The sequence below is a fragment of the Amblyomma maculatum genome, chromosome 2 (genome assembly GCF_055883805.1).
Source record: "Amblyomma maculatum isolate TAMU_Amacu chromosome 2, ASM5588380v1, whole genome shotgun sequence".
NCBI lineage: Eukaryota > Metazoa > Arthropoda > Arachnida > Ixodida > Ixodidae > Amblyomma > Amblyomma maculatum.
In genome coordinates, this window is record NC_139345.1 from 73,407,073 (window position 1) to 73,435,009 (window position 27,937).

The 27,937-nt window shown below is 51.5% G+C and overlaps 1 protein-coding gene across 1 annotated transcript; it reads right to left on the reverse strand.

Annotated features, from left to right (window-relative positions):
• Positions 1 to 742: 742 nt before the first annotated feature.
• Positions 743 to 27,834, reverse strand: LOC146199002 (uncharacterized). Its single transcript, XM_084594465.1, has 3 exons — positions 27,462 to 27,834; positions 6,414 to 6,683; positions 743 to 5,638 (listed from the first exon to the last, which is right to left on the reverse strand). The coding sequence occupies exons 1-3, from the start codon at positions 27,565 to 27,567 to the stop codon at positions 5,289 to 5,291; spliced, it is 726 nt and encodes a 241-aa protein (XP_084450591.1). The 5' UTR covers positions 27,568 to 27,834; the 3' UTR covers positions 743 to 5,288.
• Between the last annotated feature and the right edge of the window lie 103 nt (positions 27,835 to 27,937).

The following is a 27,937-nucleotide window of genomic DNA, read 5'->3' on the forward strand; positions in this document are numbered from 1 at the left end:
AAAAAACGAAAATCCGCCAGCACACAATAGCGTGAGTGGATGATGCACTTTTTTATTTGTTTTGCTGCATGCGCTGCGCCTAAAGCGCCGGCGGCCGCAAAATGCACCTCCTGCCAAACGGCAAGAACAGGTAGAGGGCAGTCTTTTCTTTGTTTTGATTTGTTTTGCTGCACACACGTAATTTATGTATGTGTGCGGCAGAAGACGAAAAGAGGTGGCCGAATAACACGCTTGCTGCCGAGAAGCGTACATTTCACGTTTTAACCGCCGCCTCTCTCTGCCACGCAAATGTCCGCTTGATTTCTAGAGTCTTGTCAGCAACATTTGCGGTGCCACCTTTCTAGCTCAAGACCCTAACCCCTAAACCCTTTCCCATTTTGCGGAATAAAGTTTATACTACTACTCGCCTGCGATTCGAGCCGGTATGCGAGCAGGACAAGTCGCTTCGCTCGCTCCATCTCTCTCTCGGGACGGTGGGAAAGTTAGCCGCGCGCTTCCCAGGTGGCGTCACTTATTGCACTCGCACGATGCTTGAAAGCAACACTCGCTAAGAGAGAGAGAGAGAAACAACTTTTATTGCCAAAAGAGTGTGATCATTAAGGCATGCCGGCCTGGCGTTGCCCCCAGGTGGGGGTACGAGGTACGCCGTAGTGGAAGGCTCCGGAAATGTCAACTTGCTGAGGGGATGCTTATGAATTGTCGCGCCATCTGGAAGCGGTCAATAGAAGCTTTTTGCCATTGACTTTTGGAAATCACATTTAGCTCTTTTTTTCCATTTTAATGGCTGTTATTGTTAAAAGTTTTAGCTACTGCAAGTCTTCAACTAATAATATTTTTCATAGTGGTTGTGCATTTATCAATGATCTGAGAGTTTGCAACTTAGATGCAGTTTTCTTTAGTGGCAGCGGGCGCCACTATTCGTATACAGCCGAATTTTGACCAATCAAACCGCCGTTTTTTGATACATGGGCACTGTGCGAAGTTCCGCAAGTGGTTGTATTGAAGGAGCTCTGCTTTAAAGCGCAGTAACATTGCATAGTAGACGGACGCATTGAGCTCCACCTCCGTCACAACGCAGCCGGGCTCGAACCCGCGTCCACGGGATGAGCGGTCGAACGCTCTAACCACTGAGCCAGCGCGCGGAGACACCGTAAACCACCGGCATCAGCTCCCAAAAGTGAAAAGACAACACTTTTTTTCTTTTTTTGCTTTTTTCACAATCGTGTTCATTCATCTTGGCAACTGTGCATATAGACATTTGTACAACAACGCGCGCAGACGTATATCACTCTTATGTACAACCACGCCACCGCCATCAAGGTGAGAGCACATCAACATTCACTGAGACATGTTCAATAGAATAGCATCTCTCTTTGTATATAATAATAATATAATAGACGAATGATGATAACACAATAATATGGGCATAAATAAATAAGTTAGGACATTTTTTCGTGCAAAGAACGCATGACTTGAGAAAACAAGTTGGAGGTGCGGAACCCGTTCGCACTGAAGTGAATGGACACAACGGTCACTGAGTGCAACATGGGAGATTTGAGTAGGCGCCAACAACGAACCCAAATTCACAGCACACTGGGCCAAATGCCGCGCTATTCGCTTACAGTCTTTTTAAACACAGGTGCGTTACCACAGGTGCAAAACATTTTCGCATTCTAGACAACATAGCGCCAAATTTTTTCGTTCAATGAGAACGTTACAAAGCTTATTAAAGGACTCTCTGCGGAACATAATGGCTTCTGCAGGCACGTATGCAAATGACTCGTTCGAGTCTCCCTTTAGGTACGTGACTGGTTCCTATACAGTACGTGCCAATCGCCGCCGTCTTTCGCAGGACGAGCGATATACTTAAAGAAAACGTTCGCAGTAAAGCCTTTTGAACGGTACAGGTCGCCAATAACTTTGTATAGGAACAAGCCTAAAAGTGTTAATATTATAATGTGGAGTAGAATTACGCGAAATTTCACGGTGCAGTGTTGCTGGGAAAGTGGGCTCGCAGTGACACAGTGATTGACGCGGCAACAGGAAGAAAACGCGTCAAGAGTTACTAAAAAAAAAAAAAAAAAAAAAACGGCGAGATTCAAACAAAGGCACATTGCGACCATTCATTCTTCGCGCATTTCACAGCAAGGATGATGACACAACAAGCAAGCCATGGCAAAAACGCCGCGGCGAATCAGAGAACCGAGTACCTGGTCGTGTTCAAGTACTAGCCGCAAAAAAGGAGTCAGAAGAAAGGAAAACAAAAAGAAAGGTCACGAAGAAGACGCCTATCGGCTGGTAGGTAGAGATGCAGGCCGGCAGGACACAAGGTATCACTAGTGGCGGAAGTTGTCTCGCCCGCGTCCTTACAGTATCTCGGGCCCTTTTAAAAACAGCGCGTGCAAGCGCACGCGGATTGCGATCAGCGTGCGCTTAGAGAGAACAGAAAAGAAAAAGTTCATTGGCAGCGCAAAGCTCGCGCGCACGCGCGATATCTGGGAATGTTTGTGTCGGCCCGCAAGTGACCTTGGCTGAAGGAAAACGGAGGTGGCGCCAGTTGGTAACGGTTGTGTCGGGGTCCAACTGGACGCCCCGCTCCAGGCACTAGAGCACATTTGCGCCTGGCGAGGGCTGCGTACGCAAACTTGTTTGCTTTAGATTTGTTGCGATTCTGACCGGCGCCTTATTTCTTGCGCTTTTCTGAGTGCGTCAGGGCGCGTAGTTTCGATTTGGCAGGGAAACACGCGCTGGAATACGCATACGAGTACGAAGTTCCTCGCATCACAAAGCAGGCTTCGTGCCTAGAACGATTCGTAAGATGAGAAATGCTGCGAGCTATGCCTCCCCGAGAAAATATTGCTACGACAGCGCAGTCTTAACAAATACAGAGCCAACGTCAGAAGACAAAGCTCACGGCTAAGGCACAACTGAGCGCAGGAAACTCTGTCCAAGCGTTCCGTGACGGAGAAGACAAGTAGAGGCGCCAATTAGGAGAGATGCATGCGTGGCTCGTCGCGTCCCTGCATAAAATTCGGCTTGCGGACCAGACTCTGCAGGCAGTCATCTCAATCGTTTAATGTATTTCAGGCGGGTGCTTAGGCGCGAGCAATCGGGGCAACGGAATAAAACTGAACTGGGCCAAATGGCGCTAGATCACAATTAAGTTCTTCTGATATTATTTAAGTGTCCTTGTGGCTGCTTTACAACAGACGGAAAGCAGCGTGTCGGTGGTGTTCGTGCCGATGAGAAGAATGGATGCACAACAGAATCGAGGATAGAATGCCTGCAGAATCTGCAGCCTAGCTGTCAGACGTTAAGAGCAGCTGAGGGTCTTGGCAGGCCAGAGATCAGATCGCGATAAAGCACTCGCCATTAGCTAGGAAAGCGTGCGCGAAGGCAGGTGAGGCCAAAGCGCACGGGCGGAGCAGCTACAGTCATAGCAGGCAGCACACAGGTACCAGACTCCCGGCCTGCCGAAACTCTCTATGGTCCTATACCTAGCCATATATTAAGGCGACGCTGACAGGACCGGTCAGGTAACGAGGGTGCACATTGTTTAACGGGCCCGGCAAAAACACCGAACGGTAGGGCCGGCGTTAATAAGAGTGCACGAAGTGAGTCAAGTGTGTATATCTGTCCTGTATACTTTCGTCAGAAGATGTCGCTGTACATGATGTGTATACTCCGGTCAACAATACGAGAAAACAACAAATTCTACAGGCACTATAGGCACACAACCAAGGGTCGGAACAGGTTCCCGGGGCACCCTGAACAACAGACAGGTGCTCCCAGGGTAAAGGCAGCCCAGCCCGACTACACGGGCGGGCAAGTCGGTGAAGACAGCAAGTGGAACATTTTCACGCATGTACATCCATAGCTCGATAACGCGGCAATGACGATTAGTTAGTTGATCCCTGAATAACGAGACTTCTCGCTGCAGCGCTGGATGAAAAAAAAATATGCGCGGAACGTTGACGTAAACTGAAGTACGATTCTGTTTCTACACTTCCTCATACCGAAAAAAAAAAAATGCATTATAAAACAACTGCTTTTGTATAAGTTACATAGGAATATTTGCATTTGTCAGAAAATGCAAAAATATTTCGCTTCGATCTCTACCAGCAAAAACCTACTATTCCTTAAGCAATCTGTTCTGTATACCTATTCCCGCTGACTGCACATGCGTTTCTTTAGGCTGCCACGCTGACCTGCCGAAGATGCTTTCACAAAGCTTCCATTAACAATTAACAATTTTGGCCCCTACACGTTTGGCCCACTTAACCGAGAGAGGATCGCCTGCGAAAAGACGCGCCTCTCGGCGGAAAATTTGAACTACATGAACACAACCGCCCAATCGAATAATTAACAGACCACACCGAAGGTCGATGCGCGGCAGTAGTACGTCGATAAACCTGCTCCGGATCGTGACCCGCGAGCGTTCAGGCAGCTAGGCCATGCGAGCATGCCATAAAAGGCTGCAGTTCTTGGACGCGATGCGGGCACAGGAAACGGTCACGAGCGTGATCGCGATCTGGAGAACGCCCGCTCTGAAGGCCGCATCGCAGTGCACTCAGATGGAGGCGCTGCTGCCTTCCAGTGGCCGTGTAGAAACAACTCGTCTTGTCCCTGCCCGACGGGACACGGCTTTCTCCTAGAATTATTTCTCTTTCCAGCAGGACGGTCGGCAAAGCAGTCGGTTGACGCACTTTTTACCGTCCTACGACGCTCGATTTCGATGTCTTTCAACTTCCGGACTGCTGACGCAGCGTTCTTGTTCGTACTCCTCCAGGAATCCTCTCCGCGCATAAACGATCGACGCGTTATTGTAGACACGTGTAAGCCGCGACTGGCCACGGATCAAAAAATCATCGATTGGAATTGGGCGAAGGTGAAGAGACATCGATTGTGCGTACGCTAGCACCACTTCGTGGCATGAAAGGCGTGACCCTCGGAGCAGCGCTTTTGTAGATGATCCTGAAAGTATGCACCGACGGTGAGACCACTTTGGACAACCTCGCACCCTCAGGCTGGCTCCCGTTTGTTTAGGACATGGGAGCCAGGAGATTAAAATGGTCTTCCACAGCACACACTCCTGCGGCCGTTGCCGTCGCAGCGCGACCTGTCTTTTCTTCCATCGATGTGCTGTCGATTCAGTGTCACACTCGACGACGCACGCCGGCACCCATCCTAGCGTCCACCGGTCGGGGCCACCCGAAAAGTCTCTCTGTGTGACCCCAGGCGCAGGGGAGAACTACACCAACACGCACACACAACAGTCCTCCGGCTCATCAGGAGACGACGGCCATCTTGTTGTCGTAGGTGCCTCCGTTAGGCGTGCTGTCCTCGGAGGTGCTCTGGCGGCGGCCCTTGATGTAGTTGCCTCGCACATAGCGCGCGCCCAGCAGCCCCGCGTGCCGCCTCACCAGCGTCACGACGACGAGCAGGGCGACGGCGAACAGGGCGCAGGCGCCTACAGACAGCACGGCCACGTGCACGGGGCTCAATAGGCGCTCGTCGCTGCCGTCAGCCGGAGGAGACCGCGGTGGTGGCGGTGGCAGCTCGGTGGACAGCGGTACGCCGTCGATGCCACCGCTGCTGGCCGCCTCGGGTCGCAGGGCGGGCCACGAGGACGCCGTCTCTGCAAGAGGAAAGGTTGCACGTCAGGCAGTGCTTCGAAAACGCCACACAACTAAAAAAAAAAAGAAAAAAACAAAGAAAAGAAAAATGAAAAGGGCAACACGGCCGACACGGTCGACGATTATACAGAGGTCGGTACGCCAACACAAGCCATTCTGAACTCACCGTTCCATTCAGTAAGCCGCGGTCCCATAACTACACTCCTAATCTGGTTCCACATACGCGTTAAAAAAGTTCCAGTTATAAGTGGCATTTCCACTTATATAAATTGAAGTTCCACTAATAACTGGAACATTTTTTTTTACATGTACGTGAGAGTGTACCAGAAGCGGAAACTATTCTATAGTAGGATACAACTTAAGAAGACAGCAGCTATTGACTAACTGCCATGGCACGTGGCGTGTGTATTGCTCCGCAGAACAGCAAACAAAATCAGTTGTGGATATCTAATTAGAGCAAACAAGAAAATAGTATTTAAATTCTGGAGCTCATAATCTGGTCTGGCGGTCAGCTTTTTATTCAGGAAACAACAAACGCTTTAAAAGCAGACTTTTTTCTTTTACAGAAGAAATGCATGTGGCGGCTACCGCGTACTTGAGTTGTATACAGTTCCTTTTGTTTGTTTGTTTTTTCTCGACTCAGTTTATAGCTACCTGTTAATCACATCTTTGATGTTCTCACCACAAGAATGTCTTGTTGGTCTGGACGCATAAGTTTTCCTTCCTTAGCCTCTAAAGAAACAGAATGAAGACGGGGGAAGGAGGGATGACACTGACCATCCGACGAGGGTGGCACCAGCACCCCCTGGTTGCAGAGGCTGGAGCTGCAGCAGATGAGCTGCGGCCATCGGGCGGCCGAGTGCACCGCGGGCCGTCGGTTCTCGCACAGCAATGGCGTGCGGTTGTTGATGCAGCCTCGCGTGATGGGGTCCGTGTTCGGGTCGCGGCTCTGCAGATACTGCGTGTAGCACATGAACGTCGTGTTGCACCGGCTGGTGCCCTGCTCGCGACAGTGCTGCGTGGTGCACGCGCACGTGATCTGCTTCCCTGCACGGCACAATAGAAAAGAAGAGCATAATGTCATTCACTGCGACAAAATCTGCTTCACGACGGCAAATGCAACTTTAATAGAGACTGCAGGCGGTTGCCGCGCTAAAAAGGGGCAACCTTTCTGCCCCAGTGTCTCTCAAACATTAAAAAAAAAAAAAAAAAAAGAAGAAGAAGAAGAAGAAGAAGACAGTCTCCTAAGCACGAGTACTGCGACCTAAACCTTCTGTCCTGCTAGTCCACTTTGATAAGACTCGCAAGAGACCTGCATGCATGCCCGAGCGATGCTAGTCACATATTGATTATTCGAACTCGAAGAGGATTAGACATTTGTTTGAATTATATAAAGTTCGAGAAGAGGGGGGGGGGGGGGGAGGTGGGGGGGGGGGGGGATAATAGTTCTGTATTACTGTCTTAAATAAATAATTGCAAGCCAACGCACGCAATGCCGATGGGACAAAAGTGACCAAGAGTGCGCTGGCATACGTCCGCGAATTCGGCGTGTTCGCCACACTACTATATAGGATCAGTGATGCTAACTCGCAAATGTTTCCGTACGTAAGCAGAAGTTGCTATTTAAGCGGAGCGAAGAACAGCAGCAGGCAGTCCATGTTAAACATTTGACTATCATAAATAAGAATGAAGCGTAGGCGACGGTCTAGGAGCGAAATCCAGACGAGTGCGCTTTATTGCGATTCTTGCACCGGTTTACCGTTCCTTCCTCCGACTCGTGTGATGCACGGACAAGCATGAGCCGTCCGTGCGGATAAGCATGAGTACAAATAAGCATGCGGATATGCATAATGCACAGAAACGAACTATACCATATGTACGCGATAACTGCGGAGGACAAAAGCCACGAAAAGACCTGGAACCGATCCTTGCATACATTGTATATGTAACTGTAATTGCCGCAGCTGTGCTTTGTATGCGCGATAAGAAAGAAATAAAACTGAAGCAGGGGATTAAACAAATTTAAAACCATACATGCAGAACTTTCGTAACCACATTATCCCGCTTTATGTTTTTCATGAAAAATACTGAACAAATGCAATGACTATAAACTGGCCAGCACGAACCCCTCCCCCCTACAGTCACCAACCGCCAGCTTTAAAGAGTCGATCATAAATCTGCCCTTGCTACTTGCAGTTCTATTTACTCCCAATAAGTAACCACCGACCGACAGCCTCTGCATTCTGCAATCGCATTCCCGCAAGGGAGGGAGTGAAGCAGTGGCAACTTGGCTGTCCGCCGCCCGCCAGCTTCCTCGGCATATTCCCACGCGCAAGACGCGGCCAGCTTCTTCTCTTTTTCTTGATTGAAACAGCTCTAGCGAGGAGTGCTCCGACAGGTCACCGCGAGTGACGAGCCGTCATCGACAGCGAGCTACCGGCACCCGCCAAGCGCCCCACTGCAGTACAGGCAAACAACGGAGACAGCTCCGCGACGGTGAGCCGAGAGGCCGGCGGCATCCCACACATCGTAAATCGGCCGCAGCCGACGAGGGGCCGCCCCGCTGCGAGTGAGCCCCCGCCGCCGAGCGCGCCGCCACCCCGCCGAGAGAGCCCGGCGACGCGAATCCTTTCTTGTTGGCACAACGGGACCTTGGGGCGCGTGCCGACCTGAGAGCGGCGCTTATAATGCGGCGACGACAATCGACGCCTGACACACTGACACGGCGGCGCTCTCCGGGCGTAGTACATTCTGTGCCGCTTTACACGACCCCCGGCGCTGAACGTTCTTTTTTGTGGGGGACAGAGGGGCAAGAAAAGAGCGACACTTGTAAGTTATACTCATGCATGCTCGAAGTTAAAGGGGGAACTGACAGATTGTCAACAATGAGGTCGCTCTGTAAATAAGCGGGGGCAGGAGAGCAGGAGTAAGTACTTCGCATCGCGATCCACACGATGCTGCGAAAAGAGCGACACTTGTAAGTTATACTCATACATGCTCGAAGTTAAAGGGGGAACTGACAGATTGTCAACAATGAGGTCGCTCTGTAAATAAGCGGGGGCAGGAGAGCAGGAGTAAGTACTTCGCATCGCGATCCACACGATGCTGCGCTCTCAAGGACGACGATAGGCAAACAGAACACGCCCATGAAGTAGACGTTACTGCGAGCGGAATGGATTTCTTTGTGAGCTCTACAGTACGTCGTAAATAAAAAACTAATGACGAAAATCAGATGTCGGGTTCCGACTCATGATAAAAGATGGCGTGGCAGGGGATATTATAACCCGAAATGAAAATTATGGCGCCGACAACAGCCACGGTGTGCCCACCCTGCGCAAGAAAACTACGGGTGCGGGCTTTAAGCATGCTTGCCGATTGTATTTAGCGGGTGTTACCTGTGCACCCACATTACACTACTTCCTTTTATTTTTTTTTTATTTTTCGCGTGTATTTAACAGTAATTTATGAGCATAGTATAACTTCTCCCGCGAAATAACCACTGCCCATCATTAAGATCCTTTCGGCGATTGGCAAGTAATGAGTAGAAGCATCAGGGTAAATCCAACACCCATGCGTGCACTGAACCATTTTTTCGCTCCTTCGTCTTTTCAACATGCAAACAAGGCAACAATGCAATAGGTCACAGCATAAAGTTGAGTGCCAGTAGACCTGTACGTGAAACTTGAGACCGATGGAACGCTTGTATCCACTCTAGATTGTATTTCCTCACATCAATTCATCATCATCATCATCAGCCTGATTATACCCACTGCAGGGCGAAGGCCTCTCCCATATTTCTCCACTTAACCCGGTTCTGTGCTAGCTGCATCCACATCAATTACTGGCCGACTATCATCGCAAAGCACAGTTCTCACAAAGCGGCCTCTTAATCTCTTTTCATTCGGGACTCCAAGCCCACCCTGGTCTTGCCGTAGAACACTTTCGCCAGGGCGAGCACGCACGACTGGTTGAACGCCGCGAAGCGCGCTGACCAGTCGAGTGAGCAATCGCAGCATGCCCGAATGCACCGGGATCGGAAATCGCGCGTCTGGTCCCCCGAAAAGCCGTCGTCGCATTTTTCGATGGCTTGTCTCTTGTCCCAGAGAGGGCGAGCACGACGGCGCGCATCTGGTCCTCGCGGCGTCGTCGGCCCTTATCTCCCCGGACCGCAGGCCCCGTTCGCCAGAAGAAGTGGCACCGCGCGGCGTTCGTGGGAGAAAGCGCGCCGCCGACCGCCTATCGCTCGCCGCCATCGCCGCGGGGTTCCTCTGCGGCACCGGCCCGGTGTCGCCCCGCGGCAGACCCTCCCCGCGCGGTTCCGCCATCCTCTGGTCCGAGCCTGACAGCAGCGCAGTAAAGCAAAAGCCAGGAGCGTCAACATTACGTACAGTCATGGACAAAAGTTTGTGGGATGCCAGTTCGTGGAGAAAAAAAATATTTCTATGCGGTCAGGCGACCAGCTTGAAAGCCTGGAAGCACGGGGGGACTTGCGCGCTTAAGTTGCTGGGACCAAAGCGAGGCTTACGCAGAATATTTTTTTTTTCCCCTCCTTCCATGTGCCAAGTGCTCGAACATATGAAGCGCGTGTACCTCAAAACGGTGGCGTACGCGCACGGCAAAATGCGAAGCCTGCCAAAATACAGCTGCATGCGTTGTGATTTTTATCATGCAAGCAGTGGCAAAATGTGCGAAGTTCTTTCACAGCCAAGCTCGGTTTACGTAAATGGCACTTTTTTTTTTCTTTCCCGACTGGCTGTCTTAACTGCCGTTGCAGATATCTGAGCGCACATAGATAGAGCTCTGCCCAAAAACGTTGCTAAATATTCGGTTTACCACGAGCACCGCAGCTCGTTGCCAGCTGCACCGTACGTAGTAGACATGTCAGGGCACGGCAGTCAGGGCACGGCATATCAGTCAGAGGAAACGGATCGAACTACCACTGCTCAAATGGCCGTTGTATCACACGGACTTCGAGAGACAGCGGCAATGAGCCAGTGTTCTTGACCTTAGCCGCAACCGCCGTGATGCAACAGGAAATCGAACCAGCGACCTTCGCTCGAACCTAACCGACTAACTCCCCTTCCCCACCCCTCGACAGCTACCGCAACAAATGCACGCCAGGCCGCAGCGCAAGCGACGCTCACCGCAGAGTGCACTCACCGCAAGCTCTCCCTCCAGCGCCACTCATTAAATGCGCCAGCGAGGGCGACGGACTCTCCTTAGGCCTATCTACGTCCGCTCAAACCCCCTCCCCCTCTGCGTCTTCCTTCTAATGACCGGCGAAAACGTGACACAGGGAAAAACAAGATGCCTGCGTACGCTGCACTTTGGACAGGCTAATGTGCGTACCACCGTATCCCCACATTTTCTTTTCACACGATAAACAGCGTTGTTAATCTCATCAGGAAGATTACATAATGCAGGACTACAACCCTTCTGAAGACTACTCCGACTCTGTTTCGCACATGCCTTACGGAGCTTTTGTTGGACTCTATAGGGATCCCAACCTGGGCCAGGCGGCGCTCCAAGAGCTAGAGAAAGTTACTATACGATCAGCGCCCTCTTCGGCTGGAATATCATGACGCGGGAGGCGGGCGGCTGAGGCGCCTCATTTCGCAATGTAAGTGCTAAGTGCGGCTTTTAGAAAATACGCAACTTTGAAGGACATTTTCGATGCGGAAATCTTAGAAAATAGGAAACACTGCTTTCTAACGTGTACAGTGTGTGTCGTGGAGAAAGCATAAAAACTCCAGAATTGAAAGGGGTGTCAGGAGAGGGCGGTTTCATATCCCTGAACGCCATTTCTCGCGCATGTGGTTTTGGACTCTTTTTTTTAATTCCAATTGGTCACATTAGGCTCGTGAGCATATAAGCGCGCTTCAGCTCACTGCGACCTCTAGCTCGCGTGTTTATGTGTGCACACGCTGCAACATCGCCGATATGGTCCCCCAGAGTGGATTCCTAATAAAAATGAACACACCGCGCAGGTGTAAAGACTGGGCTCTATTTTTGTCCGCACGAGTATACTTGCGCGCTTGTGTAGACGTATGTTTAGTGCAATTTATTTTTAAACTGTGAAATGTAGATTAATTGCACTTAAATTGTAAATTTCCGAATACTCGCAGTTGCAAACGTTGCGATAATTACCAACAATTATATCCTGCCAATTGCATGCGGCACTGTCAAATTCATTTAACATTGCGGCAAACTGCGCTGTCTTCTAATGCGTGAAAAGCAGCGAGCGAGTCGGTTTTTAGGTAGGGAATGCAAGTTTTCGTTTAAGAAAGCCACCCTTCGAAAGAGGCACGACTGCGATTACTATATTATTGCTACGCGATACGAATTATATTGACGCTGTAGCAAAGGAGACATTTACTGCCTTCTACGGACCTATCCGCTATCCGCGCCTCTGCCACTCATACCACTTGCCGGGGAAGCGGCAAAATCTTACCCGCGGATCACGGTTCTTTGTGTTGCGCAGACTGTTGTGGCAGTGCACAACACAATAGTAATGGCTTTCTGCTTTTCGCTAAGACGGGGGGACAGATATCAGTGCTACCAGTTGAATAATATTGCGAACAAAGCACGTTTCAGCACTGCTCAATGTGTTGCCGCGCCTGATGCCATCCGCGACTCCGCTGCCGGCCGGCTCCAGGCAATAGAGAGATTTAGCTTACCGTGATCCGCGATCCGCCACCGTGACCCTCTACCGCGCGCGGGCGGGGCGCACAAGCTGATTGGTCCCGACGCGGCAGATCTATGTGCCGACATCTATCGGCGTCAAAGGATCTGGGCATGCGCAGTGGAACGCGCGATGGCGAATCACGTTAGCGGATCGCGGATCACGGTTAGCTAAAACTCTCTAATTTCGCCTCGCGCCGCTCTGGCGCTGCTGTCGCGCCTCGAAACTTGAGGTTGGGAGCCCTATGATGAGATCGTCGACAAGGGAAAACCGAAGTTGCTCCTAGACACGTTAAGCTCTGCCTGCAATACACGAGAGCAATAACGACTTCTGCTGGTGTGGCTGGTCAAGATATCTTATTGATTCATCTATCCACAGTTATGGGCGCTCTCCTGCGCAACAGAACTTTTTCAGCACATATGCAAAGCGTCTTGGCACTCACGCTTTCGACGAGAAAAGCACCGTGACAAAATGTAGATTAGTCACGTATAGGGAGGCTCCTCGCATCATTAAGGTATTGCGGGTAAGTACCCTGACAGAGAAACCATTGTACGGCGTTGCCGCTTTGCTACGCTGCACAAAATCAAATTCATAGTTTCATCGGGAACAAGAAAAGCTTTAATAACAAACAGTTAAGGAGTTTACGCAGGTACGTAAGAACTATGTAGAGGCAAGAATGAGGAGTACGCTCCAAACTTGTGGGTTTCTGGTCATTACTCTTGAGCGCTCTCGAATGGTATTAAGGAGGAGTCGCCCGAGTGCGAGTCTCAAAAGCGGCTCCGCAACAGCCACGGCCGACCACAACATTTGTAAAGCGACAGGGCGCGCGGCTCACTGTGGCGGCGGTCAACTACTATTACTGCCGCCTCAGTGCACGTAGTCTTGTCCGAAATTCCTCCGCGTTCCCTCGGGGCGGCCCCAACCAAAGGAATAAAAAGCGAGGACGGGGGGGATGAAGAGCTATCAAATGGACGACGGTGGCACGAAAAGTCATCGCGTGCACACCGCCGCGCGAGCGGTTGTCTTTTTTTTCGGCCCCTGCACCCCCTCCCCTTGATTCGAATTGGGCCCTTTGCCGGACGCTGGCCTCTCACCACGCAACCCTGCGTCACGATCGACGTAGACGCAACTCTGAACCAGCAGCAGCGGCACAAAGAAGTGCGCCAACAGCCTCCCTCCCTCCGGCCGGAGTGAAGGGATGCATATCTGCGGGCCCTCATGCCAGCACCGCGAAAGCGAAACAGCGGCACTCAAGAAAGAATCCCACTGCACGGCGGGCAACCGGCACCGAAGAAAGCTGCGACGGAAAAGGGAGGGAGGGCAGGAGTTTGAGTTCGCTTCACCGCAGCCAGAACCGGTCTCCGTTATTATCCTAATAACCCGTGGGGAGGGTGGGGGGAGACGAGTGAGGTGGAAGGAAGGCTGCTGCTTTGGCCGAGGAAAGAGACCGAGTACACGACGCCGCGGCTCACGCACGCTCCAATGGCTTCGGAAGACGACGGCGACGACCGCCGGCCGGCCGGCCGGCCCAGCGACGGCGGCCGGGAAACAGAAACACACGCACTCCTCGGGAGTCCTCTTTCGCCCTCCCTTCCTGAGAATGCCGGTCGTGCAAACAGACGAAGTGGGGAGGGGTGAGCCATTCAAAGCAAAAACAAGCACCCAGCGAAGGAAGAGGAGGGTTGGAGAGCTGCTGCTTTCTGCGGAGAGCCGCCGCCGCCGCGCGCTCACGACGCCGTCGCCGATAGCATCGTGCGGGCCCGCCGCGGGCGTCGTCTCTCCGCGCCGCTGCAGCCGTCCAGGAGACGAGGGGCCCCCGTCATTAGACGCTGACGGGCCCGCAGAAATGGGAGGCCCGTCACACGCCGAACCTCCCTTCACGCAGACATTCAAATTTTTTGCCTCGAGACGACAGGGCTAGAAAAGCAGATGCTTCTTTCCTTTCCCCCCCCCCCCCTTCTTTCTTCTTCCCTCACGAGTTCGGCGGCGGCTCGGATGTGGCGGCGCGTGTAATTGCCCGCACATTTCCGGAGAAGTGATGCGCTCACGGAGTGCGCTGGAAATTGCAGGGTGTCTTCTGTTTCCCCTGCTCCGCCTGAGGGACAGATCCACCGCAGATTTTTTTTTTTTTTCGCTTCTCATTCATTTGGCCCGTCCGGTGATCGCGGCGGGCCAAACGAAATGCCGCGCGTTCGCTCTGTTTTGCAGCTCCTCTTCGTCACGATCGCGCGTATTTTCCTTCAGCTGTGCGTGACACGGTCGCATCTGAGGACATGATGGCACACGTCACGGAATGCGACCAGCACACGGCGACGGAAGCGCGGAAGACAAATAGTCTCAGTAATCGTCGGATGTCCGCGTGCAGTGTCGCAAGCGTTTCCGTCTATGCTCACAAAAGTGATGAAAGACCTCATCCTTTCGCGTACCTGATACAAAACAGCCTGGAACTTCACCGAACGCTCGTCAAAGCTGGTTCCTGTGCGCGATCTGGAGCCATTTTCCTGGTGCAGTTCGGTTATGCGTCTTTGCCACAGGCGCGGCATAGCTCCTACACCAGACTACTTTCTAAGGCTGCTTATGAGCCACAGCACAACATGCATAGCTGTGCTGATATGGAGGTTAGAAAATCGATCGAGAAACAATTCGTTTTCCGGGGTAGAGTGCCTCTTTCAGTACGCAACGACAAAAACAAGAACGCATGCTACTCTAAATCGTAAATTAGATTTTTCTCCGGAGGAAAGCTCCGATCGCACCTATTTGCTTTTTCGCCACAGGTTATCAGAAGCCTTCAGCTTTTTCTATTTTTTCAAAGCCTCTAAAACGTCGCTTATTTTCTTCAGTGTTCCGTGTTGTGGTAGACACTGCCTACGCATGGAACAGCTGGAAGGCCCGGAAACTTAAGAAGGCTGGACATGTTTCAGCACGACTGGCGACCATGTCTGACAACGTGAGACGAGCCATGGTGTTGTAATAACACTGAACAACGCCTACACAACCGTTCGTCCGAGCTCGCATTACAGAGCCAGGCAGAAAGAAACAAGAAACCTCGTTAGCACAACACCGTTGCTTCACAGCCGCGCTGGTCCATTTCCGAGACACTCGCGTCATGCCAGGGCGGCGATTACACGTACTCGCACACCGGGCCGCCAAATTGCAACCAGAGAGGGGAATCAGAAAGGACCCGCAGAGTGAACGCGGCATAATGGGCACCGAGGAGGGAACGACGCGCCTCCATTCCGAATGTGCGGCGCGGCCTTGAAGGAGAAAACAGTCCCATACCGAGCCCCGCGAGCATCGAAAAACCGAGTGAACAGCTACAAAAACGAAGACGCCCTTCTCACAGGCCCCGAAGAGAAACTTTACACTGTTGTTTGTTTTGTTTCGCTTTCTTTCACTCGGGATGCGTCGAAAGAAGCGCGCGCAGGGAGATAGCGACTGCCGCACAGAGCAAAGGGAGGGCCGAAGGAGACGGCCGTCTTTTTCTCCTCCAGTGCTGGGGGAGATGTAATGATAGAGCAGTAGGCACATGCGGCAGGGGAGAGGCAACAGCAGAAGCCCCGCACAAACGGAACTCGGCCATTTTCCCTCCTCCCACAGCCCGCACGCATCACAGCACGGCTGTGTCTTTGCTCTCGGGCGCGTTTCTTTCCTTCGACTGCTGCCAGGTCGCCCCGTCGTAATCGCTTCGTCGAAGTGCCGGCTGGCGGCCGTGCACACTGCCACCTCCACCGCTGTAGAAAAGACTCGAAGACTCGACCCTTGTCATTCTTCCTACGGCCGACAAGTAAAGAATGAGGGTGTGCGCGCCGGGGGGAAGGGCACTGGAGAATTCAAGCGCCCGCTCGTCCTCCCGACCACAGCGGCCAAGTGGCTCCGGCGTGTCAGTGGCAGAAACCGCGGGCGACTTGCAAAAGTGGGCACACCGTTTCCTTTTCGTTATCATTTCGTGGGAGCCCCCCCGATCCTCCTAGTTTTACGGAGAAGCCGGACAGGAAACTGCGCCTGCATTAGGACTCTCATTAGGGAGTATTAGCGGGGCTGCCAACCACGCCTCGCAGTGCGCCAACGGTTTGCCCGCACGCCATGTATATTCCAAATACGCGAACAGTTTCGAATGGCGAGCGCGTGGGACGTATGCAGTGGGGCGGTCACTGAATATGTTGGCATTCCGCTGAATCCGCCTCCAGGAGATGGCGAACTGGGATGGGGAGCACGTGTGCCCGCTATGAGCCGGGGGCCAGTCGAGCGCTTCCATGAAACGATGCCCACGCAAGGACACAGAGAATGCACAACGAGCACAGGTGCGGTCCCTGCGCGCCATGTGCTGCCACAGGCGGTCTCGTCTCGGAGATCGAATGGTTTCACTGAGCATTCGCAAAATGATCGTCGAGAGGAAGATGTTACAAGCCCGGCGCTGGCCGTTCCCCTTCTTCATCCACTGTCTGTTCGTCCTCTGAATAAACCCATCACCTTTACGAGCCTTCGACCTCCACCTGTTCAGCCAAATGCGGAAAGCCGCGCAGCATAAGCGGCGTCATTACTGCGCATTAAGGATGTCAACTTACAGAGTATGCAATATAGTGTAAATGACAGTTATGTCAATCGTGAGAAACCCTCTGGCAGCACCTTGACAAAAGTGATCAGTTCACTCGCTGTGAAAAGCACTGTGATCAATAAACATTGATATAAGGGGTACATGCCACATACTAAACTGAAAAGGTTGCGCTGCACGAGAATACAACGACCAAATGCTTCTCGCAAAATAAGGAACCGCAGAAGAAAAGAAACCCAGCTTTACGACAGTGGGGAATTGAACTCGGATGGCACCGAAAGGAAACTAGACAAGGTCGGTCATCTACTAAACATCACAAACGTAGCAGTAGCGTAGATTTTTGCTGGCTACTGCAAGAAGACCGCGAAATGTTGAGTCAGAAGCCAGACAACGAGGCCCCAGAAGCATTTATTTTACTTATTTCCAATCATCGCGCCAAAAGCGGGTCCACTAATGAGCTACTCCGGCGCGCTCATTCCGGGCAGCAGCCGACGTCGGCCGTTTAAGTGAAATCAACGCTGTGAGCTGGCGTAACCCCTCAGACCAGTTTCCCTCCGAGCTGCAAAGTACCGCGTACGATCTCGGACAGGGCCCCGTCACACCGTGGCACAGCGCCGGCGTCGGTAAAACCGCGGCGTCGTCGCGTCGGCGTCCGCAGTCGTCACGCCCCTCCGCCACCCCGCTCATTGTTCACGGAAGCTTGGGCGGCTTTCCCCCGCAGCGGCCTCCCGGCGTCGCCAGGCCCAAACTATTGCCTTACGGCAGGTCTTCGCTAATTCTAAAAAAACCGCCGTGGACATCAGCGCAGCTGATTCGTAGTCTCCACGTAATACTCTTGGAGCTTCTAAAACGCTGACGAGTGAGCGGCAAAAAGGTTCTAGAACTTCGGAGAATGTGAAGTGTTGCTGAAGACGAGACTAAACGGTCCGGCAGCCGGCTCCGTTCACGTACGCTGCGGGATCCTCACTTCTGACAGGCGCGGTACGGGAATCCACACGAGTGCGTGGGCAAACATGAAGAGGCGGCGAAGCGTTACTTTCCATCTCGACACCCCTTCTTCCTCACTGGATCTCAAACTTGGCACGTGCTCACCGCAGACGTGTTTACTGGCCAAACAAGCCGTCAGAAGGGCAATCGGAGGTGTTTGTATCCTCTGCAGAAAAATAGTAAACAAACAAATGGGATGAAGAGAAGCGTCGGACCTTTGTCAACGTCCCTGCTCCTGTACGCTTCGAAGCACAACCGCACATTGTCGTACGTGTGGCGCACAACTCTGCTGTCATGTCGTCGTCCACCGGTCAGTGCTCCTCCTCCCTCCCACAGCCGCGCAAGTGGCCGAGCCTTGCGCGTGTCGTTGTGAGCCACTGATCCGGCGTCCGTTTTGCCATCCCGCTGCAGCCCGATTTCCCAGCGCGGGAGGGCTCTCTCTTTTCAGCTGCCGCTCTAGCCCAACCGCGGCCTATTCACGACCGCAGGTGCTGGCGCCGGAGCAGCTGCCACGAATGCGCGAAGGACTGCACCCTCCTCCTCCGTCCATTCCCTTCCTCGCCTGACAAGGAACTACACCCCCAGTGTTGCGTAACATGCGGTGACTAGTCCAGGGTCAGTTCTCGAAATGAGGTTTGTGATGCCGGTATATCTCGCACCGCGAAAAGCGCTCTTCCGCGCTTCGTCTTCGGCGTCAATGCGCGGCAATTAGACAATCATTACCAACAGCAATTACGCGCTGGCTGTGAGCGAGGAACGCCGGACTCTTAATGGGATGTTGAGCTGAACGTGCCTGCGGCTGTACTGCATCACACGAGGGTTCTTCGGGGAGAACAAAATAAAAGCAAAAGCTTCATGCCAAGAACAATTGGGGTACACACGAAGGGCAGGGTTTTGTCCCTGGAATTCTAGCGAAGCCACTTCTCTCGTCTCGTGATCATTTCGAAGCGCCTGGCCTAGTTACAACGGTGCTGTTACTGCATCAAAGCAGTAGCGCCAGTAGCTGCACCCAGAACGCAAGAAAAAGGCAAGGGCACAGACCGACCAGTACAGGGCGGACGCTGAACTGCAACTTGTTTTATTTCTTCGAGACAATAGCGAGAATTATCTGCGGTTTCGTAGACAGTGGGCGATGTAAACGCCCCCTAACACCTTCACACTGCAGGCAGGCATACGAGCCTCACTTCTGAGTTGGGACTTTCGCCAATAAGACCGAGGTGTCACTGATGCAGACCGAAGCCAGCCTTTTCATAAAAGAAACTTCGAGCAATTCACGAGCGTGTCCTCGACTCCTCGCTTCTGCTGGCAATTCTTACTTACGCCAGCTTTGGCTCACATTGGTTTGAAATCACAAGAGGCCGGGTAGATTGTTCTTTATGGAACGCTTTTGCTTTCCTGCCCGATCATTCACACATCGGCCGGTATGGACCGATGTAGATGTAAACATTCGATTTTGAAAAGAAGGCCGTAGTGGAGGACTCCGGAAATTTCGACCACCTGAAGTTTTTTAAGCTGCACTGACATCGCACAGCACACGGGCGCCTAGCTTTTCGTCTCCATTGAAGAGCGGCCACCTCGGCCGGGATTCGATTCCGCACCTTGGGCACAACAGTCGAACGCCCTAAGCATTGCGCCACCGCGGCGGGTACTTTCTCACATTTTAAGATCTCACAAATGACCCCGATGGCACACTCGACATGCGGCTTAGCATGCTTCTTGGAGCAGCCTTTGGGTTCTCCTTTCATCGCCTGTCACTCCAGCGCACTGGTTAGCCAATTTCCAAGGGGGCAAGGGGTGTGTGCGTGTGTGTGGAGGGGGAGGGGGGAGGGGGGGGGGGCATTTTGACGGCGTGTTTGCTGGCGACCTTGTGAACACAATATGAGGCTACACGTCTGGTCGCGACCCAGTTGGTTTATCTGCTTACGGACCCGTTGTTTCATACCTTGTATGAGGGACCCCGTCACAGCCATCGCCACAGTGTCGAAAGTCTTCTACTGAGTTAGATTAGATAGAGGAGTTAAGAAGTGAGGTTCATCGCCAAGTTTTGTTGCATACGTAGAAGGTTCTTGCTATTACTTATCTCGAATAAATAAAACAAGCTGGAGTTCAGCGCCCGTCCTGTCTTCGTCTATCTTTGCGCTCATCTTTTTTAGCCCTGTGGAACTTTTCCTTTATTTAGAATGCGTGCAGAAACTAGTCCAGCAATTGGTTTTACTAGCAAGAAAAACCCATCGATCGTATGCGATCCCGTTCGTCAGCGCAGTGTGCCCGTTTGTCCTTTCCACACTGCTACAAAAAATGCCCGCTAACAGAACAAATGCTGACGCTGACCTGCTATGCTGACCTGATATCCCTATTATTATTAATATTGCTAGCCTTATTATTACAATTAAAGTAGTATTAACGGCAGCAGTAGTAGAAAGTTGTAGTAGTGTACTAGTGGTAGTATTAGCATCTGTAGATGAAAGATGTGCGAGGGATATTTTTATGAATTTTAAGGGTGCTGGATGATAGCCAAATATAAAAGCTTTTAACGGACGTCGCCTTTCCAAGCGACGATTAGCTGACTGTTTATCCAGTTATATGGTCACGAAGTCACTGGAAGTTGACGCTATGGAAGGGTGAGGGAGAGGCGGGGGGAGTGAGTTGAATGACAGAGAGAACAGATAGGTGCGGAAAGAAGGGGTAGAGATCAAGGGGGTAGTACAGATAATCAGCAATGTGAGCTGACGAGATATATGAGCTTGCTCCCCGAACACCTACTGCAATAAAATAAAGCACGTCCATTAATTAAAGCGCAGGGCTCACCACTGCACGGCATTCAACTGAGAGCGGCGGGAGATAAAAACGAGCCAGCATGTACACTAAAAGGGCAACAGTTTTCCTTCAGCTACGCGCATTGCTCTTTTTATGAAGCTGCTTTAGCAGAATCTTGGTCAACTGAACCACGAGCGCCAAGTTTTAAATTTTCTGCACGGCTGCAGTCTTCCACAACGATTTTCGATAACATACTGGCTCTGAGACAAATACGACGCCCACGCTTAGCTCTAGGAATATTCATGAAGAAGCGAGAGAGTCGATATCATCCCACCTCGCGCGCAGCTATTCACGCAGCCTCTTTACCGCGCTAGACCCACGGATAGACGAGCGGTACGAGATACTTCCTGAAGTTACCAACTGCGCCGCCATTACACGAATCATACTAATGAGCAATTTTCACGCATCCCCTTTACCGAGCTATACCCATGTATGGATGTACGAGCGGTAGGAGATACTTCCTGAAGTTGCCACTTGGGCCACCATTACACGAGTGATACTAATGAGCAGTTAATTATCACTAATACGGGATACTCAGTCCCCGTGCAGTGTGCGCAGCATTTGCGATTAAAACGTGGCATGATGACAAATATTTTTTTTTTTTTCTGGTAACAATACCGAACTACATTATACGCCACTGCGAAGCGAATGTACGAACCGGGCCATAACAACCGGCGCATGCATTGACGATAAAAACTTTTGTCCCGCGTAATCTATATGTATAGCGAATATCAGGAAGTGCCTTGTACTTTAACACACACTGCAGGTGCCCTAGCGTAATGAACCCGAGTAACCATCATATTTTCTCTACGGAACGCGTGAGAAAATATCCAACAGAAGCATGCTCTTTAACATTCGGGCCGCACCTGTGCACGAAATAATTTAGTATTGAATACACAGTGAACGCCTTTTTTTTTTTTTTTACTGAAACGTTGCGAAGGAGTGAGGAGGTCATGGTGCAAGGAATGAAAGGAAAGGCGGCGACACTGTCCCAGTTGGCATACTCGTTTGCGTGGACAGTTAAAACTCGATTTAACGAAGTTGAGGGGAGCAGCGAAATATTTCGTTAAATCGGGAGCTTCGTTAAATCGAAAGAGGCATTTCTCGGTCACCTAATCTGATACAATGGATTAATATACGGTGTCGTAGCATCATCTTTGGGAAGCGTAAATGCGGTGAAAATGAAATCGTGTTTTGAAAGGAAGTAACAACGCAACTGAAACAAAGGTATAGGGAAGCTGTAGTGTTACGTCATGTTTAAATACAATACCAAGTTGTTATGTTGCTACAATGAAATTGCGGAAAAAAAAGGCAAGCCTGTCGGCAATCGGGATCAGTTTTAGGCTTCATGCGGAAAGAACAGCAGAAGTAATGGATAAAAAAGCCGCCTCAAACATTATAGCGCTCTGAGGAGCGAAAGGGCTTTATTAGAATCCCTTCTAATAAATCCCTTCCGCTCCTCACAGCGCGAGTTTCTTTTCTTTTTTTCCTAACATTTTTTTTTTTTTTTCACCTCGTTCTTTTCCTCGCCAGTTTTGTTTTGCACGAGCTCCTCCCCCCTCCACCTCTGCCGTCAACGCGTTCGAACTCGCCTGCGACCTCCAGCGTTATTAATCCGGGCCGCGGCGCACCTGGAGAAGACGCGACAGTCGACGACGACGACGACGGCCCGCTGTCGCCGTCTCTGCTGCCAGCAGCGGCAATTCGTTATATATGTTTGTGCGCGGCCGAAGGACGAAGACGTGTCGCCTTCGCATTCCTCCCCTCCGCCGATGGGGGGAAAAGAACCGCTTGTTTTCGATCCACAGGACGAAGGCGGCCAACGTACGCTGTTGTTCGTGTTTGCCCGACACGGTTCACCGCGCGTACTGCAGTTTCCCGCATTGTTTCCGAGCAAGGAAGAGCGGCCAAAGCGCGCCGACGCAACCTCATTTAGCGCCAGTTAGTATCTCGCGCGGTAATGAGCTGCCGGTCCGTCAGTCGCAGCATGTTGGCTTCGTGAACTGAACACGTGCTGGAAGAGATTGGGAAGACTCACTGATTCCTGAACTTATGCTCACGTGCAGACGCACGAGTTACGTGGCTCTGAGCGGAGTTCGACCGACCAGGGCTCACTAATATGCTCACTATTTTCGTTGTAATCACGATGACTGTTCAGCATGGCGACAGTGATACTTCAGCGGGGTCTCTAGTCGGCGCAAAATGTTGGTCTTCAAACACTGAGCAAAAATGCGTGGACGGTTTGGTTTGTGGGGTTTAATGTCCCAAAGCGACTCAAGCTATAAGAGACGCCGTAGTGGAGGAGTCTGCAAATTTCCACCACCTGGGGTTGTTAACGTGCACAGACATCGAACAGTGCATCGGGCGTCTTCCTTTTTGACTTCGCCGCGGATGGGATTCAATTCCGCGTCCTTGCATTCAGTATCGAGAGCCCTAACCAATTAGCCACTGCGGCAGGGTGAAATGCGCTTAATGGAAAGAATAAGCAGTGCCATGTGTGTTTAGCTTCACTTGCCTGGCCCACCTCGTTGTATTTCCGCGGAGCATTCGAAGATGTACTTCTACGGGCAGTGAGACGTTCACACTGGCATTAAATTAGAACTGATTGAGCTTTACCACTACTCTCTGGGGAAAACCCCACATGACCTACAAAGCGTGAAAAAAAAAAAAAAAAAAAAAAAAGCCAGATACTAAATTTTAACTCCCCTTTTTTACATAATACAGGCACCGTGCACTTAAAATGACCGAGGTTGTGAATGCTGAGCGTTCGATGTACCGCAGAAGCGGTCGCAGCGCGACTTTGCTCACTAAAGTCACAGAATAATAACAATAATTGGTTCACAGGAAGAGAAAGATGCAGTATCTGTCACACTGCCCCGCCGGGGTGGTGCAGTGGTAAGACGCCCGACCACTGTGCCGGAGTTCCCGGGATCGAATCCCGGCCTCGGCGGCTGCGTTTCGATGGAGGCGAAACGAAGTGGCGTCCGTGTGCTGTGCGATGTCAGCGCACGTTAAAGATCCCCAGGTGGTCGAAATTACTCCGTAGCCCTCCACTACGGCTCCTCTTTCTCTCTTTCTACTTTCATTCCCACCTTCCTCCCTTCCCTTACGGCGCGGTTCGGGTGTCCACAGAGCAAGTGTGACAGTTACTGCGCCTTTCCCTTCCTGTGAACCAATCTGTCACACTTGTTTCTGTGGACACCTGAACCGCGCCGCAAGGGAAGGGAAGAAGGTGGGAGTTAAAGTGGAAAGAGAGAAAGAGGAGCCGTAATGGAGGGCTACGGAGTAATTTCGACCACCTGGGGATCTTTAACGCGCGCTGACATCGCACAGCACACAGACGCCTCTTCGTTTCGCCTCCATCGAAACGCAGCCGCCGCGGTCGGGTTCGAGCCCGGGTACTCCGGCCCAGTGGTCGGGCGTCTTACCACTGCACCACCCTGGCGGGGCTCACTAAAGTCACAAACGTGAATTTTTTTGAACTAATTTTCTTACAGCTCTCTTGCCAAAAACTTTTTGTCCTGCTATATTTCTCATATTCAATTCTGTGCTATCCCAGATTTTTTCCTTTTTCTTTTTACAACTAACAAAATATTTTAGTGAAATTGACAGAAATTATCCATTATATGTTTTCAGTTTTTGCTTTTCCGTCAGTTCACACGTTTCTGACCGCAGCTAACGCAAAAATGTATGTGATGTACATATTCCTCTGTTCTCATTCTTCTGTTATTTCATATGTTTTTCTGTCTGCAAACAACTGTAAAAAGAAATACGCAACGCTGTCTGATGTCATTTAAAAGCGAGGCGAAAGCCTTACTAACCCCATGATGCGACTATCGGCGTTAGCAACCTTGTATGACCTTGCAATAGCAGTTGTCTAGCCACTGCGAGTGGAAGCACGACATGCACTCTCAGTCAGTGCTTTGTCATTTTGCTTCTAATTTAGCATGCATCTGCTGTTCACGTAAGAATCAGTTTGCGATGGGAAATTGAACAGGGGACATATGTATGCCTTGAACTGTATGCGTTCCAATCAAGGTTTCTGCTCAAATACAGAGAATTACCGCTTTTTCGCGAACTTATCTTCGTGAACATCTTCGTGCATTACAGTGAACATTATCTTCGTGAACTTATTTTCGTGAACATATCCTCGGTACAGGGACGTAACTTTTTCTTCCAACTGCCTGCAATTTCACAAATATTTATTATAGTGTACAATATTAAAATGCTTTTCAGTGTTAAGAAACCGCTATGTTCGCTTAGTTTCCTTTTTACTGCTATGCATTGCGATTGTGTGTGTGTGGTCCCTTGAAATATGATATGTAAATAGCCTGTGTTTATCTCGCTATGTGCTAAGCTGGGCGTGATAAAGGACAAACGAGGCAAGGACCTCACTGAAGCCTCAGAGATAAAGAAGAGGTGGCAGGAATGCACAGAAGAACTGTACAAGAAGGACCCGAATGTGCAAACCCAACATAAGATGGTGATCTCGAGCCGGGCATCCTGAAGAGTGAAGTTGAATGGGCCTTAGCCAGCCTTGCTAAGAACAAACCTTTCTAGTCTACCTTTTCCAGTTCAAGCGGCAACAGTTATAGCGTCCGAGCGGGGACAGCGGTAGCTTCTAAAGGCCCTTTTTTTTTTTTTTTTTTTTTTTTCACTAATAATTCCGATGCATCCGCCAACTTGGTTTGTACAGCAAGTTTTCTTTTGACAGCGGTGATAAAGGGCACGCTGCATTACATTTCATTGTAGCCATGTCTGCTTATCTCGTTCTTAGCCTTACATAATGTAGCGTTCAACCTTTCATTGCCCTGGCCACTGGAATACTGAGCAAAATAAATACTGGCGTATAACGGTCCACAATCATCAAATGAACAGTTAGTAAGAATGAACAGCGGAGTGTGATATGAATCCTCTTTTTCCTGCTCAAAGAGCTCCGACTGCGCTAAGTCTAGGTAGGGGTTCATAAACTGATTCATAAACCAGGGAATATCGCGACCACCGCTTAGGTGCTGAGCCACTGCGCCACACAGCACGTATATTTCTTTTGACCACAGCTGCGTCTGGCACATTCACGATATTTATTTATTTTGACCAGTGAAGCTACCGGAAGCGCTACCAAACGCAGATTGTCTTTCTGCCGACTACCTTTGCTATCGCGAGTTTTGAGCCTACCTCCACTAACGCCTGCTTGAAAGAACCCCTGTGCGTCTTTTGCCATGACAACCCAGCGCGCCGCCGCGGCGATGGTCGTCGCAGCGCGCGCTGACACCGGCTGTCAGCGACGGCACGGCGGGCGCGCATTGCCCGGCCGTCGACTCATCCTCCTCCCAAACCCGACCCCCTCAACTTCCCGAAGCCTCGGCGGGCGCCGGTCACCGAAGCGCCGCCGGGAGCATTCCTCGGCGGAAGGGGGGCTCCCTCCGCGCCACCCGACCCGTTCTGCCTGCTGCTGGCCTCGGGCGGGGTGGCGCAACTCGGAGATCCACGAGCTAGCTGCCTACCCGTGCTGCGCTGATTATTCATTTTTACAGTGCCACAAACTCTAAGAAGTCGTGCTGAGCGGTTAGTACTAATACGAAAGCGACCTGTCACTGGCGTTGTTGGAAAGTAACGAATAGCGGCGGACTGTGCGTGCAAGGTAAGGACTGCTTATGACTGCATAAGGATGTAAACGCTTACAAAAAGCTCACAACACAACACTTGTGGACTTTGCGCACGTCGAGCACAAAACAGAGGCGCCGAGGACAGCGAGTCGCGGAACTCCTGCAAATATACAGAATGCTACAGACTCCCTTGCGAAGCTCTCAGGGAGGTTGTCAACTTATGAACGGTTTGAAGACCTGGAATTAAAGAAGGCGTGTGCGTACAGGGTCGGAAGTGCACGGACAGTAAGTATCCCGACCAGACAGTCAACAATTCCCACAAGCGCCAGCTCAGCCTTGGGTGCAGGCAGGGCTGCGTGTAGCACGTATAAAGCGCAAGCATGATGGACGACCGCCTCGGCCACGATGATCCCGGAAAAGGGAAACGTGCCGGGCTGGTTCTGTGGCCGGCCGGTCCTTCAGAAAACTGGCTGCGTCGACCTCGATTTCGCGCCTTCTTGCTCCACGCAGGCGCTTCACGCAAGCAAGAAAAAGGCAGCGTGTGACCGAGGCAAGGACGCCCGCTCTCCTCGCGACAGTTCAGCAGCAGAGCCGCACGCCAGGTGCCCGGCGTCGGCTCCAACTGTTTCACCTACTGCCGCGGCGCCACGGACGTCGCGACGCCAGACGACTGTTCGCGCATGAACGATGCTGACGCAACGCCGCCGGGCCCAGTAACGGAACGGTCGAGGGAGCGGGCGCGCGTTTTCATGTTTCTCTTCCAGGTCACGTTCCGACTCGTTAACGCACGCGTGGCCAAACGCGGAAGGAGCGGAGCGCCGCGTAAAACAACGCGCACGCTTTAACAATGGTTCTTTGGGACCTATCGCTGCGCTGATCACAAGTGGTGATGCGGCCTGTCAAGGAGGCCAATGTCATGCTCACTGTCACCTTCGGCATAAATAGTTCGAAGGTGTCACATATTAGTACTCCACGATGTAACACGCATGCTCACATATCATAAAACAAATGAACCCTGGATATATAGTGGGCTAAATCTTAGGAAGTAGAAAAGCATCTGAATGCGAGGCTCATGTAAATTCGCCACACGGACGCAGACACGCTCAGTACACTTGGCGCACGGAGAGTGCCACGCAACATTCCGTTCAAAGCCATGTGTTCAAGATGAGAAGTGAACTCACCTTGAGCGAAGACGACGCATTTTAGCAGAGTACACAGCAGCAACCCGAAGACGGTCCTCGCAAGTAAACTGGCTGCTCCACTCGCAGTAGGGCCGGGCGCTGCCATCTTGGATCCTCGCTTCAAAGCAGACGACGCGTCCTCAACACTCCCGGCGCTCTGCCGATGACACGCACCAAGAAACCGTAAGGTGTCGAGTGGTTAGTTCTCAGGCCAAAGGCACATAGCACTAGTCGTCGAAGCACACACTCTGGCGAGAAACGTGCCGATGCGAATCGGTCGAGTGACACTGGTGAAGTGAGCCTCCACGATGCGTGCACGGCAGACCTGACGGCCTCCGACCACGACCGGTCTGATGAGCGAGCGCGCCGAGGCTGGCCGACGGGCTAGCAGACGACGCGGAGGCGCCACAAGCGCCTTGAGAACAGCGCACTAAAGTTTACCGCTCTCCGCTCTCTGATTGGCTGCGTTTTGCCAA